Here is a 17,869-nt window from a genome sequence, read left to right as displayed (position 1 = left end):
ACCAGTGGAGAGTTTCCCAGGTCAGCTCTGCCCTGTCCCTGTGCTGGTGGTCAGGCCCTGTCAGGCTGCTCCATTGGGATCAGTGAAACACCAGCAATGTTCCTGCAGTTCTGTGCTGCAGAGGGAAAACACCTCTTCCCACTGGCACCAGTCCTGCTGGGGCCTGGGCAGTAAACCTGGGAAAGTGGGGACAGACTTTTATAGTCTGTGCCCAACTACATCTGCCTCCATCTGTGTGCTGCAAACCCGTGGGGTTTCACAGACCCAAACTCAGGAGCTTCTTGCACAGCTCCTTGTCTCCCTATGAAACCACCCTGCAGCTAAAGGCAAAACAAAGCAAGAAGAAACATCCAGGCAGGAAAAAACCACCTTCAGTACTTGAAGGCTGTGTCATTTATTCCAACAGCTTATGTAGTTTTATCAAACCACCTTTAACACAAAACATGTCTCCTTAAAGAGAGAAGGGTGTGAGATCCTACCAGAGATCATCTCAGCTAAACAGCTTGCAAAGTTAAGCCTGAATGTCAACAGTCAACCCAGCAAAGTGTTTCTCCCCTCCCCTTAACAACATCTTGAAGTGTTAAAACCCGAAGAAAAAGATGCCTGTGGCTGGTGCTGCTGGGTCTCCAGGTGGGGCTCATCCCCACAGAGCTGAGCTTTGGTCCTTTCCTGGTGCTAAGCAGCAGCAGCACAGGTGAGTGGTGTTGATGTGAGGGCAGCAGGACAGGTCGGGTCCTGTCCCCACTGCCCACCCTGATGAGGGGCCATGTGGACAATCCAGAGGCCAGGTCTAAGATGCAGAGGGTGAGGCTTAGAAAAACCAATAATCTAAATTCCTAATCTATGGAAACAGAATAAATAATAGACTAAATCTGCAAAAGAGGAAGGTACCTTGGACAGGAAAATCTGGTGTGTCTATTATTACTGAAACTGTTTTTTCCCCTAAGAGAAAATTGCAGCTAAGGCATCTCGAGAATGGCTCATATCACTACAACCAGGGCAGTGTTGCTCTAAACCATTAGGGATGGGGCCAGAAGTCTCTTGGAGGTGCCAGTCCTTGTGTCTTGTGCCTTCTGTCTGTTGTGGGTCTCTCTACACAAGCACAGTTCCAGCAGAGGCATTTGACAGACAACTTGCTGTTCCAGGTTGGCTTTAGTCCACAGATTCAATGAATTCTTGTTTAATGCTCACAGCAAGGCCCTCCTCCTGCCCATCCCACCCCTTTTTGCTCTCATGGGGAGGGGCTGCTTTCTTGCCCCTTTGGTCTTGCTCCAGGGTCGTTGTCAGAAGAACTGGCATCTCTTTGGCTTTCTGCAGAAGGGAGGATTGGGAAGAAAGCACAGTTACACTCTGCTGAGGACACAAGCCATCAGTGATTGCTATAGTTGATTTCATCCAGAAAAACAAAATATTTTCATCCAGAAAAACAAAACAAAACAGAGGATCTATCACTTCCCTCCTGTGACCAGACACTTGGCCCCATCCATGGCTGGATTAGACTGGGAGATATAATGGAAGGTGTCCCTGCCCGTGGCAGGTGGTCTTTAAGGTCCCTTCCAAACCAAACCATTTTCTATGATTCCATGATTAAAAGTATTGGGTTCTCACTTCACACTCCTGGAGTACAAACACTTCTCAACACGCCTGACAATGCTGGGAGGGAGCCTCAAGGTAGTGATGTGCACCCACTCAACTTTCAAGTGCTCCAGAACTGTCTTCTTGACAGTCTGGCAGCTGCCTGAGCTGCTCTCTGGTAGAGCAGCTCCAATTTGTGCTTACTTTGGATGGGTGGATGGACACATCCTGGTATGGTTGTGCTGAAAGCCCAGTTGGGATAATGAATGTATTTTAAAGTGTTTTTGTAGTTACAGGTTGTAGGCTAGATGATTAAGAAAGCAAGGGGAAAAACTGAGTTTCCCTTCTGCAATGATAGTCTGTGTTGTGTTGCTTATTAGTGAAATGAGAGTGGCAGGTTTGGACAGAGGATTCAAGCTCCTCACAGCCAGCTGGCCAGCAGACACTGAGCAGGGTGATACTGCTGCCACATCTGGGCTGAAGGGGAGGATTTGGAGATGGCTGATGGTGTGAAAGATTTTTTTCTGTTATTTGAAAAACTGCAGAACTATTCAAAGGTTGACTTTTTTAACAATCAATCAACAAAGAAGAAACAAACCACAGCCTGCCCAATACATGATTTTTATAAAGCCTAACTGATGTGTAACTTGCTCTAGAAAGGATCTTGGTCAGTTCATGCCTTGTTTAAGCACCAGTGAGGAAAGGGCCTGGGCTGGAGCATGCAGTGCTCCTGTGCCAGGAACCAGGGATCATTCTGCTCACTGCAAGCACCCCTTGACCTGGAGAATCTCCCACTACCTGATCACCTACGAGCACGAAGGCACTGACTGAAGCAGTGGGGAATGGGATGCTCCTCCTGAGCATCAGTGTGATGATGCTCCTGGAGACAGCACTGGTCACTTGTGCTGCCGATTTGTGCCTGCCCTGCCAGCCTGTGCCAGGAGCTGCTGGGCCCTCTGGGGTGTGTGTGTAGCAGCTCACCTGCTCCCTCCACAGCGAGGTCACCCATGTCCTGGGTCAGCTTGCGCATGCTGATGGTGGTGGCCTCTCTCTGGATGTCATGGACAGCGTTCCTCCGGCCAGCCCGGTCACAGGAGATGAAGTCGGTGTAGGTGCTGGACTCTACCTCCATTGCATCTCTATTGGCTGGCAAAACACTGCAGAGAAAACACAGCTGTGAGGCCCAGAGTGCTCGGCATGGCTCAAGTCACAGCTCCCTCCAGGTTGTAACGTTACAGCAGGAGAAAACGGTGCCTGTGACTCTGCTGCAGCTCCTCTGACAGCAGGTACTGAAATGTCAGATATCACCTCCCTCATGTGGAGCGATCTGTGGGGAGACCCACCACACTGGGGGACCCACTGGGCCAGGTGACAAGGATCCATCCCAGATGCCTGACTTGTTCTGCCTTCCCACTGCAAAGGCAGACACAGCATTTGTCTCTCCTTTGAGTTTCCAGCCTTCTCCTTTAGGCACTCAAGGTCGCTTGCAGCAGCTTTTCCCTACAGAAAAAGCATTACAGAGAAAGCCCTGCTTCCTCCTCAGAATGCCAGGGGAGCTTTGAACACAGGCCAAATTTGGCTCACTGCTTGGGGGATGGGGTGGTGACCCAGCCTGAATTTGTAATGGGAAATGATGGATACCCATTGGAAAGTTGGGGGAGCAGGGAGTATTTTATAGGTACAGGGCTTGGAGCAGTACTGGCCTCCACTGGCTGTTGGATGTCACTGAAGAAGCACTGGGCTGGACTGCTGTGAGATAAACATTTTACCATGTGAAAATCAGCCCTTCTGCAAGACATTTGGATCCCTTCACTCCAGACTTGTGCCAGTGCCAAGTGCACAGCACGAAGAAAGGCCCAGAGCAGCCACTTGTCACATGCAAGCTCTGCTGTGAGCCAGCTCCAAGTTCAGCTGATGAATCCTTAAGTTGCTGGGTTTTCATTTGGGCTGCTGGTTTCCCTTGCCAGTGCTTGCACAGCACACAGAGTGCAGGGACCCCAGGATGGTGTTATGGGCATCCTGGCTCCTGGGCACAGAGCTGGCAAGCACACACTGCCTCAGCACAGGAAACCTCCAGCTCTCAGTTCCTGCTCCTGTATACTCTGTTTGGCACTTTGCTTTTCTGTGTGGAATCAGGAGATTAATTGCTGTCTTATCTGTGATTCTGATCACTGTAAAATGTGCCTCTAGCCCTGCTGATTGCTGGCAGTGCTTGGAGCAGGCCCCGATTAGAAACGCTCGTGTGCAGTGAAAACAAATTCATGCACATTTAATGCACATTCACTCGCTTTTGTGCCTTGGAGTTAATGACCCACAAAGGAGTTTGCTCAGCTTCCTTTACAAATCCTGCTTGATATTGATTTCCCTGCCAGGGAAACCTGTTGGCAGATTCAGGCACCAGCCTGAACAGGAATCACACTCCTCACTCTAATCCCTGATGTTATGGCAGTGGAAAGGACATGCAGGTGAAGATGCAATAACTGGTATAAAAGAGATTAGATTCTCTCTGTTCCTGAGCTGAGGAGGGTGCAGTAACCAAAAACCCAGAGAAACCTACCATGTTTTGGTAGCCCCAGGGACTCCCCTCCTAGTACAGACACCAGCTCAGGGAGTGCTGGCACCATCTCACTGGTGGGATGTGGGGCTTGGCCCACCCAGATCTTGCAGGAGATCCTGTTTCCCCAAAGCTAACAATGCTTGTGAACACCTGCCTCCTCTACAGACTTGGCATCCATCGAGCTCCTGCTAAATGAGCACAGGGAAAAGCTGCATCCTTTGTCCCAGGAAGAGATGCCCCAGATGTTTTTCCTCATCTTTCCTCCTTCCATCCCTGGTGTGCCCTTCCTGGGATAAGGCATTTACTCTGGATGAGCTCAGCGAGCAAAGTGCCTTTTCCCCAGGACAGGACAAACATCCATCACTCCCAGACAAGTTCTCACAGGTCACTGAAGCCCAGACACTGCTGACCTTCTACAGCTGCCAGAGAGATGTCATATGGACTCGAGAGACTTCCCTAGAAGCCAGCCAGGCAAGCCCAGGTCCATCTCCAATCAGTGAGGTCATTTCAGAGCTGATATGCTCCAGTCCTGCTGCCCTTGTACCTTGGGCAGGACCACCAGGTTTCCCCAAACTGGGCAGCAGGAGCAGCCCCTGGGATGCAGCATTTCCCCGGTGTCCCTTGATGGAGCTGCCAGTAGTAGTGGCAGTGCTGTGCCAAGTAACTGTTTCCCCTGACACGGGAAAAGGACGGGATCCTGATGAAAAGCAGAAGGCAGCAAAGTGTGTGTGCAGGTCTGGTGGCCAGGACTCGGTGGCCGGGAGATGGCGCATGGGATTTATTTATTCCCGTGGCTGGGACGGCTCCTGCCTTCGGCTCTCCGTGCAAAGAGCTGGAGACAGGCAGGTTTAACAGGGAAGCTTTCATATTTGAGCAATTCCTCCGGGATTTTCAAGGTGGGTGGCTCTCAGAAACCTGGCAGGCAGATCCCTCCCCGCTGGCAGAGAGATTCCAGCCTCCGCCTCCGGGAAGTTGTTGGGCTGAGAGGGTGATGGGAGCAGTTGCCTCGATTGTGATAGGAAAAGTTGACTTTTCAAACAGCATTTCCATACTTCCAGGCACAGAACCCACAGTTCTCTGGGTTTTCACTCAGTAACTGCTTTTAACATCTTTCAGGGACTGCAAAGGGACCTTCCCTCTTGCCTACACAGTTCAGTGGAATCTGAAACTGTCACTGTGGACAGTCCCTTAGGGGTGGCAGGGGGTGCAGAGGGAGATGCATCACCTTCTGGCTCCCCACCTTTGGTTTTTCATTCTGCCGTGGACAGGATGATGGCCCTGCTATTGCCAGGCATTGCAGGAATAATCCCACAGCACACACATACAACGTGCAAAGGTTTCCAGGGTGCTTCACAGAGGTGATTCAGCTTGTCCCCAGAGGGGCCTTTCCTGCCCTCCCTTTCCTCTCTGCTGCTGCTGGGAACAGGAGCAGTCCCTGTGCCCACAGCACAGCGTGGCAGCCCACAGGGATGGGGCAGGGAAGCTGGGATCTGCTGCCTGTTGCCCATTCCTCACAAGTTTGCTGCTTGGAGGGAGGCTGTGTCCCCTCTGCCATGGGGACATGGCGCTGCCTGTCCCAGGACAGGTCGCCACAAATGAAGAAGCCCCTCACAAGCTGCTGCTGACACCAGGTATGTCCCCAGAGCTGCCTCTGCTCCTGTCCCTGGATCTGCCAAGCTGCTCTTTGGTTTGGATTTATTTTTCTGTAATGTCTTGTGAGTACTAAAAAATCTGAGCTGTAACAGTCTTGGCTTTGCTGGTGAGGACTTGGCTTCCTGAGTGGTTTTGCTGCTGGATTATAACTGGACTTGCTGGCATTTTCCAGGGAAATCACCCAGCAGCTGACAGAGCAGCTGGCTCCACTCCGGGGGCTGCAGCTAAACCAGCCCTACTCATTCTGGGGCTGTTTTGCACACTTAGAAGGTGGGTGCTAAGAAATTAAAGGGTTAAATGTTTCCTATGCCTTTTGGTTGAACAAACTGAGGCTTTTTTTTGGCTCAGCTCCATGTCCCATTCGGTTCCACTGACAAGCCTGCACTTAACTCCCCTGTCCCCTGTGCCTGTTACTCAGCACAGATGCCAGGGACTACAGCAAACAGTGACTGCAAACAAGGGAAGAGTGGCAGAGAAGGGACCTGGGCACACTTGGCAGGTCCCCCTCAGCACAGGGCTCTGCCCAAGCTCTGCCATCCCAGCCAGTGACCAAAACTGATCCCTGGGACTGGGTAGATGCTACAGTCACACCCAGCCCTGACTCCAGTCCCAAGGAAACCCTTCACACGATACTGCATCTGTCCCTTGTCCAGGTTACACTTCTTATGGCTAGGAAGGGCTATTTTTGGGTGCTGGTGCTAGCTATCAGCAGGCTGGGCTGCAGATTTCCCTCCCTGCCTGCTTCGTGCCTCCTGCTTTGCCCCTTAACCTTTCACCTTTCGCAGTGTTCTCCTCCTCACCTGGTTCTCTGCACAGATCCGTGAGGCATGAGGCAGCTTAGGCCCCTGCTGGGACATCCTTGTCCCTCCAGGCAGCCAGCACTGCCCTGCCCTGCCCTCTGTGCTGTCCCTGGGACACCTGAGGCAGGGAGCTCTGTACCTCAGGCATCCCTGTGCCTGCTGCAGGCAATTCCCAGCTTCAGGAGCCCTGGCAGAGTCCTGTTCCAAGGTGCTGCAGCCCAGCTTTGGCCTCACACTGTCCATTGCCTGGGGAAGTTGGGACCAAGAGCTGCGGGTTTTGGTTGGAGATGCCTACCTCATCCCACAGCCCAGCCCAGGACACGCTCTCCCTCCTGCTTGGTGGACTGAACCAGTGGATTTAACACTCTCCAAACTTCTGGAGTTGTAAAGCCCCGAAGCTGAGAAAAACTTTGCCACGTTTCTGGGCTGAAATTCCAAAGTTCTGCTTGGGAACAGGGACCTGACCCCTTTTTCTGCTCAAGCATCACATCCCATCATCAAGGCATGAAGTGGTGCAGTCGCCTTGGTGCTCTCCATATTGTGCAGTGCCCCTTGCCCTTTCATTCCAGGTTTCAGGGACTATTATTAGATCTCTCCTGCTGGGGTGGATCCATAACAACAGCAAAACATACTCAACAGCCCTGCTGGGCTTTTAAAATATTTACAGTGTGGAATGGTTTACTGAAGAGGGGGGCCTGGTAGAGCACAAGGACGGAAGCACCGGGATTTCTGTGCTCCCTGTGGGTTTGCTGTGAGGTTTCCTGCTGGGAGAGTCTCATCCAGCGAGGAGAAAAAAATATCCTGTAGGGCTGAAGCCAGCATTTGAGGTCAGGGGGTTTCCACCAACTGTCTGACTACGTCCAGCTGGAATTTCAGCAGATTTTCCACTGGGTCTTGTCTGGGAAGATGCGTGAGGGGCTGCACATCCAAGAAGAAGGGCTCTGTAATGGTGGTTTTGGGGTATTTTGTGATTGTGCCATAAAGGCCTCGTTATGTCTCCTGACCCCCAGGCACTAGAGCTCAGATCCATGGCCAGAAACTGAGTGAAGATGCAGCTGAGGATGAAGTTGCTCCTGTTGGGAGCCCAGTCTGGCTGCAACAAGCTGTGTAAGGCTGGTGAGATGGTCTGCCCCAGATACAGAGCTCCCCTGCCTTCCCTTTGGCTCTGTGCTCTCCGCAGTGTGGTGGTGATGGGTCTTACTGGCCAGAACTGGTGTGCTCTAAACTGCTGAGCTCTGAGTTTCCTGGTTTGGTGAGAAAACAGGCAGGAGCAGGGCAGCAGCCTGATCTCCTACCAGGGCACAGGTGTCCATCTCATGTGCTGAGCAGCTTCTGTCCAGGTGAGAACAGCACAGAAAAGCCTCACCAGACCTCAGTGATGAAGAGAAATCAAGCTAGGTCTGGCACATCAGTATTTATGGAAGGTTTTTGCTGTGGGATTCCTTGTAATAACTCTGCACCCTCAGGCTCTCACACTAAATATGATAAATTCAGCCAGGCCAGACATCACAGCTGCTCCAGCCACTGTAATGGTTTTGCAGGAACAGAGCTTCCAGCATTCTCCAGGACTTGCTGGAAAAATTTAATTCCTTTAGGAGGAGGAGAGCAGATACAGCTGAGGTTTAGTGTCCACAAATAGATCCTTTCTTTTCATTTGGCCTGGTTTTACAGTATAAAGATCATTTAATGCCCATAGAACTGATAACCAATTGCTAAGTCCCATGTTTAAGATTAGGCTTAGACTGACTCCTCTATGACTTCACAAACTTTGTGTTCAGTTCTGCCAAGCTCCCCAAACTCCTTCCCCTCCCTCCTGGACTTCAGCACATCCCCAAGGCCCCCCACTGCAGAGTCCCCACTGTCCCAAGGCACCTCCTACTGTCACAGCCACAGCCTGGCTTCCTGCTGATGTAAGAAATGGTCCAGGTAGATTCCAAAATCACAGCCAACCCTGGGGACTGGGGTAGGGCGAGTCCTTGTGTGCTCTGCTCTGATCCCCAGGGGAGAGGGGGAGCTTGAGGGGGGCAGGAGGGCAATGCTCAGCCCCAGTGGCCTCCTGTTAGCATCGGGATGTGTGGGTGATGGTGATGGCTTTTCCATCCATCCATCCATCCATCCATCCATCCATCCATCCATCCATCCATCCATCCATCCATCCACCTGCCAGGAAGGCAGCCCAGCACCCAGCTCTGGCCATGCAGTGCTGCCAGGCTCCATCCCCATGTCTGGAGCAGGCAGCACCCATCTGTCAGGCCCTCCAAGGCACAGGTGCTGAGAATCTGTTCCAAAAATCCTCCACCACGGGAAGAATCACTGTTTGATGGAGCCCCTCTGCTCCTCCCTCCCCTCACTACCAAGCCTTGATGCAGCTTAAGCCTCTTCTGCAGCTTCTCACTAAGTTGATTAATGGAAATAATTGGTCTCTTTGTGCATCTGGAGACAGTTGCCGTGACAGCAGTTGTATTTTTGTTTTGTTCCCAGGTCGAACTTGTTTTTCCCATCTCTCAGCTTCAAGGTGCTAATTAATCAGGGCACTCTGGTTTGCCCCCAAAGACACATGTCCCTCTGAGGGATGGGGGACAGCAGGCAAAGGGCACACTCAGCCCCAGCAGGCCTTTAGGACATGGCAGGCTGGCACCTTTCTCCCTGCCCATTTCTCACCCCCTCAAGGCAGGCTCGCCCTGGATGGACACAGCACTGTGGCTTTTGCATGGCAGAGAGAACGGAGACAAATCCCTCCTGTTCACCCAGAGCAGCCATGAGCACCCACAGGACCCTCAGAGCCCTGCAGGGACCCTTTCAAAGCTCCAAGGAGTCTGGGGCTATGAGTCCCTTCTCCATTACATTCATTTTCTCACAACTTCTTAATTATTTGCCTTTATGTGTCAATGTATTTTTACATGAACGACTGTGTGGAAGATCTGCCAGTGCCTGAATTTACAAAGCAGACAAACCACAGACCAGTGACCCTTCAGCTACACAAGTCCCACAGCTGCTGTGGGAGGCACGTCCCCACTTGTGATATGCAGTCACCCTATCACTGAGCCAAAGGATGAATTCCTGTGCAATGGGGATCCCCTTCAGGCTTGGGTTCCCTGCCCTCCTCCAGATTATTCATGAAAAAAAGTCTCAATTTGATTCCACCTCAAAGGCTGAAGAATCCCCAGCAGCCCCACAGCTCCTCTGATCACACTGAGGGATCAACCTCTGAGTGAACATCACTTTCTAAAACCCCACCTGAATTCCTGGCCTGGGGATGCTCAACCTCAGAACAAGCTCCCCAAGACCTTGCAGGCTTCTCTGGGTAAGGAGAAGTCAAACAGGTGCTGAGGAGATGCAGCTGGGGCTATTTTCTAGCACAGCTGCCCTTGTCACAAACAAGAGGAAGGCAAAGCCACAGCAGCCTTTGATGCTGTAGCTGTTTCTGGGTTGAGGGAGACCTCTCTGCAAGGACAGAGGTAAGCAAGGATGAGTCCTTATTTTTATGCCTAAAACAAACCAGAGCTATTTAGCCCAGCTCTTCTTTGTCATCTGAGGAGCTGAGCTCTGCTGCTGTGGGAAAGCAGTGCTTGCACGACTGGAGAGGGGAGCTGAGCTTGGAAGAGGAGCTGTGAGGGCTGTAACTGGGCAGGTTTGGCTGCTGCTGCTTGAGGAGGCTTTGCCTGGGGAAGCTGTGCTCAGCACAGAGTGCCTGAAGCTGAGAGCCACCTGCCTTGGCACTGCCTCACTGAGGCTTGCTCAATCCCACAGGAATTTGCATCCAGCATCAAAAGAGTCCTCCTGACTCAGAGCAGTGGAAGGGGCTGAGAGAAAGGCTGTGAAGCCTCCTGGGGTGCAAGAGCCCTGGCAGCTCCCAGTGGCGCCTAAAAATAACCAGGGCACCTCTTAAGAGTGTCAGTACAGAATGAAGCTGATTAGCAAAACCAGGCTTAGCTCTGCTCCCTGGAGCTGGCTGCCCTGTGTGTCTGCTCCACTGCTGGGACTCCCACCATGCCTCTGTTACCCAGTGGAATCAGGAGCCCCTTTGGCTGTGCTACCCTGCTGGGACCCCCATCTGGGCAGGGAAAGCTCTGCAGGCCTGCACACCTCCTTTGCTAAAGATTTCTGTGATGGATGCAACATTTCCTCATAGCTGTGTCAGCTGAGAGTAGCTCCTGATCCTTCCTGCAGGCAGGGTAAATCCTTCTGCCTAAGTCCCCAGGGATGTAACATCTAAACCTGAGCTGAAGTGGTGCTCCAGACGTGCCCATAGCACTGCCCTGGGAGTGCTCAGTGATTGTTGCCAGCTGTAGTCTCAGGAAAGGGAAAGCTCCTAATAAAATCAATTACCAAGTGCTTCATGGTCTGCTGAAGTGCAGCCTGGGCACAGAAAGACACAGGGTGTCTCCAGCACATGTAGGGAAGGTGCTGGATGCAAGAGATGAACTGCTCTGAGAGACCTGCAAGAGGAAGGATGTCTGTCTGTACCAAAATCCCTGAGATCCTGCACTGCAGAGCTCACACAAAACAACCCTGGAAGCTCTGTGCAAGGGACAACACAGCTCAGGAGAGGGAAAGCAGTGACATGACCTGAGGACAGAGGGGATGCTCTGAGTGCAGGAGCCACAGGTGAAACCACAGAGAGGACTTGCCATTAATGCAGGAGCCGTGAAAGGTTAAGCTTTGAGGGTTCCCTGGATCTTGCTGGGCTGACTCTACACACAGAACAGAACTCACATTGTTATGTTCAGGCAAACAACATCCCTGTGCAAAGCATGTGGGCAGCCTTTAGCAGGATTTTCAGAGCACATCCTCATGGCTGGCAGGGAGAGGCCATGGAGCACAGCTGGCACTGGGGCTGCCTGGAGCCAGAGCTGCAACCTGGCTTGGTACAAGGACGTGGCTGTGAGGTGTGGATAATACAGCAGGAATGTCATTACAGTGGAATTGTTGGTATTTTTTTTTCCTCTTAGCAGCTTTCTAGTATCTAGTAATTCAGGATAGAGAGGGAGGTCAAGTCACTCAATACTACAGGAAGGAAAAAACCCATTTCTGTTTGTAATGTTTCCTTGTGAATAAAAGCTTTATCAGCCATAGTGTGAGTCCCTACCTGATTCAGAGGACTTTCCTTCTGGACATGACTTCAAACACGCTTCATGCACAGCAGGACAACAGCTTCTGGGAAAGAAGAAGGAAAAAAAAAAAGTAAGAAAACATTATCTGTGCTTGTTTTGGGAAGCATAAAGCTCAGCTGCTCTTCCCACTCTCTGTGATCAGGACAGCAGACGGGTGGCAGGGGCTGGCAGGGCTCTGCCCAGCAGACTCAGATGGAGCCTGGCTTGGTTGAGGCACCAGCCCAGGAGCTGTGGGATGTTGTGCTGATATGGCACCTCCTCAGGAGGGTTTGTGATAATAGACTGGGACTGTTGTGTTAAAGCACATGGAAAGTCCAGCTGGGCTGCACAGAGAAGTCCTCTTTGGTTTTGTTTCATTCTTTGCTCTCCCACAGGTGCTGGGAGAACTGAGACAACTCATGTCCTGACCTGCACTGCACAGACCAGCAGCTGCCTCCAGACTATAAATGAATATTGGTTTGCAGCTCTGCTGCCCTTTAAAGAAGTGAAATTCCCATATCAGCTTCTACGAGGTGAAAGGGGAAGTTTAATCTGATTCTGGTTGCTTTTCTGGGTCTGTGACCAGTTCCTTGGGTCTCTGCTGTTTGTGCACAGCTGAACCTCCTCCTGCTGTCCCCAAGCCCTGCTCAAAGACATTTCCTCTGTGGCCTCAACATCTGTGGGTGCTTTGCAATTCCCTGACCTGCAGAGCCCAGCCAACAAGACACTTGCTTATTTTAGCAGCTGTTTCAGCTTTCTGACTATTTTGGAACATTATGGACTGTGTTTTTCCCTTTGTCCCAGGGACAAATGTTAGCAGAACAGAAATCAAGAGATGAGCCACTTAACCATATAAGCAGTAGCTCATCCAGCAATTCATCTGTCTGGTCCATCTGGGCTGAGTACCACTGGAACTATTTCCCATCATTTTCCAAACTGGGACAGATCTACAGCCTTTCTCTTTATTTTTCTGACCCACTTTCAAAACTTTGTAGTTGGAGCTGACTACTTGCTGGCTCTGGCCCTGCTTCAAGGACAGGGCACTTGCTGCTTTTATGTGTCAGTTTGCCCATCTGTTAAATGGAGCTATTAATACTCCCTCCCCCTGTTAGATGCTTCAAATATTTTAAAGCACTTTCAGCTCTGCAGATGACAGGCTTGCAGAAGTGGAAAATGCTAATTATGATCATGACGGGAGCTAAACAAAGACACAGGGATTTAACAATAAACTTTTGTTAGTCTTAACCCCATTTATAGCAAAGTGCTTATTGGAAACACTGGACCGGAAAAGAAACAGTATTCCCACAACTCTGGGAATATGCATCGCCCTTTTCGGGCACCAAACGTGCAAACAAAACCAGGAAGGAAGAAACACAGCTTTGGAAAACCCACAAGCCTTTATTTTCCTCCTTTTTTTTTGCCTTCCTGCCCTGGCTTGTGTGTTACACTGCCCAAACAGTTAAACCTCCAGCACTTCAGCACTGTTGCAAAATATCTCAAAACACGTGGGCCTCTGCCAAGAGAGGCTTAAAGTAAACTGGAGCAATGATGCTCTGAAGTAGAAGTTATCACTGAGCAGACCTGTTCATGGTGGGACACCCCCATTTTCTCTCTCAAAAAACAGCTGAGTTTGGAGACAAAAACACTTCAGCAGCTGATATTGGCTTTCCAATCCTGCAGGCCTGGCCCTACCTAGATGTTTCTCCCCACAGCCCTTGCTTGGGCATCTGGAGTCTGCAGATTTGAAGCTGACCCTCCTGCTCCATCCACAAAGGCTGATCCTCTTCTGGCTCACCTGGTCCTGCTGCTCCCAGGGTGATGGGCAGAGCTCCAGAGACCCCTCAGCACAAAGGCCAGGCTGTTTGGAACTTTAATGGTGGCACATGGATTGGTGTCACCTAAGGATGGGCTACATGACTTGTTAAGGGACACTTTGTTTTGTAGTTTAGTCCTGGAATACATCAAGGTGCTGTGGATTATTCTGGGGCCCTACTGGAAATCTTCATTGGCTGGATAAGCACCCATACCCCATCAGGAATGAATTACGAGGGCATCAGCATAGAATTAGAGGATCATTTAGATTGAAAAGATCCTTAAGTTCATCAAGTCCTCCAGTAAGCCATGTCCCCAAATCCCACATCCACATATCTTTTTAATATCTCCAAAGATAGTGACTGTACCACTTCCCTGGGCAGCCCATTTCAGTGTTTGACAACCCTTTTGGTGAAGAAATTTTCCTTAATATTCAATCTAAGCTTTCCATGGTGTAACTTAAGACTATTTTCTCTTGTCCTATTCATTGTGCATGATTGCACATGTCAAGATTCCCTCCATGGTGATCAGCTGTTACCCAAAAGGAGCAAACACACAAAACAACCTCAGTTCTCTCAGCATTGCTTCAAAATGAATGTATGTTCCAAAAAAAACCACACCCCAGAATGTTTTTTTGGCAGAATTCAAGACTATTCTACACAACAGCTGTTGTGGTGCTGCTTTGATCCAGAGAGGAAATCCTTCTTGGTTTCAAGCAAGGTGATAGCAGCAGAGAGAAGGTTGTTCTTGTGTCTCTGGGCTGCTGGGTAAACAACAGGCTGCATGCACGGCTGGCCAGGGCATCAGCCTGGTCCTCCCACAGCAGCCAGACTGCCTCATTCAGTGCCCTGTCTGCAGCAGCAGCTGGCATCCTCGGCTTCAGAGGTACAAGAAAACCTCTAATTGTAAAGGAATGCTTTTCATAAGTCACTAATGACTCTGAACCAGGAGGTGTTACAAGCCTTACAATGCAATATCCTCTTAATCATAGCCGGGATTGTTTTGTTACCGAGATAACTACCTGACATCCATTAAAATGCCTTCGGAGCTCTTTGTTCCACCGGTATCTCAGGGCAATGAGCACCACAGACTAATTACACTTTGTGGAAGCAGTAACTCCAGTAAAGTTGGTGACGTTCTGGTGGGGATATGTATGGCTTATTACATCACTGCAAATATCAACAGAAATGGCATTTCGGCGCCCGCCGGGGAGTTCCCCAGGCAGGGCTGGTGACGGGCAATGTGCCTGCAGACAGGAGCTGAGCAAAGAGCACCCAGCCTCCCTGGGCTCTCCTGGGAAGGGAAGTGCTGGGGAACCGGCTGTGGAAACCAGAAGTGAGTGGTGTTAAGTACATATTCCCTTAGGCTCTAAGAGAGTGAGAGTTTTTGAAGTGGGGCCCAGGGCAGTTCATAGTCCAACTGCTGCTCTTCCTGCTTGTGCTGCAGGTTCCAGGCAAGGTCTGGAGTGACTTCAGCCTCTCTAACTGCAACCATGAGGAGCCTGGGACAAGGCCCATGGAACACCTGAACCTTCCCTTCTCCCTGGCTGGTGCTGGAAGCCTGGGGAGCAGCTTTCCTTATGACTTGTCTTTTTCTAGTCATGAGCAAAAGACAACTAGAAGCTTTCCCCCTCTCACCCTCTCTAAAATGGGTCTTGTGATGGAAAACTTATTTTCCTATCAGTCCATATGAACAGCTTTGGTGACATTAAAGAAACCCCTAAGGGTGTGGAGAAACAATTGGAACGTGAAAATGGGAGTGATCAGAACAGGGTGACACAGGCAAACAAAAAGCCAAGTTGAAGCTTCTGCTGTTCCTTATGGCTTTGTAGATTTGCCCCCCATTCTGCCACAGACCTGTGTGAGCCCAGGGAATAATCTCCTTTGTGTGAGGCCCAGGTAAAAGAGGAATGATGGTGGTATTTGGGTGCCCAGACAGGCTGGAGGCATTAATGCACAGTACTGTGCTGCAGGAACTGGCTCTGAAATGTGGGAGATCAGGAAATGTTAACAGCTTGAAAAACGTCTTCCATAGTTATTTTGGGTGGCAAGGTTGTGTGCCTGTGGGTATTCCTCTGAGTGGGATCTAAAGTACATTGATTTTTCTTTGGAACGAGAGGAAAAAGCAAGGCTCCCATCCTAGCTCATCATGAGCCTGTACACCCCCCAGGATCAGGATCAGCCACGGGGTGTAGAAGTGCCAGGTGGTTGGAACATGCACAGCTGTGAACATTCCTGGGTTTCATCTCTTGGTGACCAAGCTGCCTGTGTACTGTGCTAATGGTCTCCAGTTCTCTGAGGCATCTGAGCCTGCACTCTGTGGAAAGTGTCTCCCTAAAGAACGCTCACATCCCTGTGGAACTCTGTCTGAAGCACTCAATGCTGTGTTCTGTGCCTGAGGCACATTAAGCTCGATTGGTATATCCATGTTTATAAATGGCCATTTAACCTACATGTGCATAATAAACAAATGCAGCCATTGAGGATCTCGTCATGGATCTTTTTTCCCTAAACACCACCCCTTCCCAAGAGCTGAAAGGTGGCAATTTCATAGCTGGGTGGCCACACATTAGCAGGGTGGCCCTTTCCAGCCAAGAGTCTCTGGAACCAAGCGCTGCCCTACAGGAACCAAGGCAGGCACGCCGAGCAAAGAGCCCAGAGCTCGAGGGGATGTCACCATCGGGGAGGGGATGTCACCATGGGGCACTCTCAGGCACCCAATCAAGCCGTCCCCACTCCCCAAGTCCCCCTTCACCCTGACAGTGCAGCAGCATCCCCGCTGCAGCTGCCTCGTGCTCTCTGACCCCAGCCCGTCCTCCTCCTAGTTTGAGTCACCAGCACAGCCACCCAGGGCACTGCCTCTGGGTTCACAGCTATTCTTGGCTCTTGATCTGCAGAACTATTTACCCCTTCCAAGCGAAGGGAAATTTCCCAAACACGCCTTTGGGGCCGAGGCATTACATGCATGTGAAAGCTGCCCACCACGGCTCGCTACCAGCTGCTACGGGGAATCCAGAGAGGGGGAAGACACACAGCTTCGAGGTGGAGGAATTCGCAAAGCCTCCTGAGAATACCACCACACAGCAGTTCTTTTTTTATCCCAAGTCTTTTGCCTTTTCAAACATTTGCTTGGAAAGCCGGATGCCAAGCAAGTCTCCGAGCCTGCGACGCTCTGGAAGCTCTGCCCGTGCCCGCAGCTCCGGGGGAGTCCCGGGCAGTCCCATCACTGCTCCGACATCCCGAGGGATGCGCTCCCTGCACGGCTCCGACATCCCGAGGGATGCGCTCCCTGCACGGCTCCGACATCCCGAGGGATGCGCTCCCAGCACGGCCCCGACATCCCGAGGGATGCGCTCCCTGCACGGCTCCGACATCCCGAGGGATGCGCTCCCAGCACGGCCCCGCACTGCCGGACCGCCGGCCGCCTGTCCCATCCCCTGCGAGCACAGAGCATCTCCCTTCCCCGCGCTGGAAGGGATTCCCCCCGGCAAACCGCTCAGAATAAACGGACACACGTTAGAAATGAGGCCAGAAATCCCCACGGGGGTCACTGATCCTCTGTGATTTCTCTCCTCGGAGTCTGCTCTCCCTGCTCCCCCTTGGCGGCGGGTGCTGAACCGCGTTATTTGCAGAGCGAAACCGCAGCCACCTCCCTGCCATCAGCCTGCCAGGCTTCTCTCTCCCGACAGCAGGAAAACCGGCACGCAGCTCTGCTTTTTCAGCCCGCGCTGTGCCGGCAGCAAACCCCTCGCCGCTGGCAGTCGGTGGGTAAAAGTTCCCCGTGTCCCCGGACAAACCCGGCCCCGTGGCAGGAGAAACCCCCCGGCAGCGCTCCCGGGCAGGTGTCCTTGTCACCCACCGCCCCAGCCGCTCACAGCCCCACTTACAGCCCGGCTCCGCCGCTCCTCAGCTCCCGGTGCCGAGGAAGATCCCAGCTGGATCCCACCCTGCCGCCGTCCCCGCCCGCTGTGGCAGCAGCCAGAGCCGGCCGGGAGCCCCGCAGCCACTTTGAGACTTGCAGTTTCCTTCTGCTGGGAGCTGCTAAATGAAGTTGCACTTGTGGGGCCAAGGGGCGTGTTCTCCTCCCCTGGAGTCAGTCCCTGCCTGCTGTAATCCAATGCTCTGCCCGATGATGTCAAGCGGCTCCCGCTCGGCTCCTACCTTACAGGCGGCAGGAGGGATCCGTTTCCTTTTCACAGGGATCTTTGTTTAGCTTCGGCTTGTAACCCCATCCCCCGGCAGCTGCGTGTGCCCGAGCATCCTCCCTTCGGTGTTCAGCGCTGGGGCTTCTGCTGTTGGGCGCTCCCTCCTGCCGGCTGCTCCCCCCGGTTTCTCCAGCATAATGCTCGGATGTGTGCCCCACCTGCATCCCACCCTCCA

General features: G+C 51.8%; 1 protein-coding gene across 2 annotated transcripts; it reads right to left on the bottom strand.

Annotated features, from left to right (window-relative positions):
- Positions 1–247: 247 nt before the first annotated feature.
- On the bottom strand, positions 248–17,500 carry PKIG (cAMP-dependent protein kinase inhibitor gamma). Of its 2 annotated transcripts, none has more exons than XM_083873313.1 (4): positions 17,349–17,497; positions 11,675–11,742; positions 2,557–2,732; positions 248–1,311 (listed from the first exon to the last, which is right to left on the bottom strand). In XM_083873313.1, the coding sequence occupies exons 3-4, from the start codon at positions 2,705–2,707 to the stop codon at positions 1,232–1,234; spliced, it is 231 nt and encodes a 76-aa protein (XP_083729439.1). In that variant the 5' UTR covers positions 2,708–2,732; positions 11,675–11,742; positions 17,349–17,497; the 3' UTR covers positions 248–1,231. The 2 variants fall into 2 exon arrangements, with proteins under 2 accessions (XP_083729439.1, XP_083729438.1); XM_083873312.1 differs by having other exon boundaries at positions 249–1,311; positions 17,377–17,500.
- Between the last annotated feature and the right edge of the window lie 369 nt (positions 17,501–17,869).

The sequence above is a fragment of the Zosterops lateralis genome, assembly GCF_965231275.1.
Source record: "Zosterops lateralis genome assembly, chromosome: 16".
Taxonomy (NCBI): Eukaryota; Metazoa; Chordata; class Aves; order Passeriformes; family Zosteropidae; genus Zosterops; species Zosterops lateralis.
This window is presented reverse-complemented; position numbering and strand designations above follow the sequence as displayed.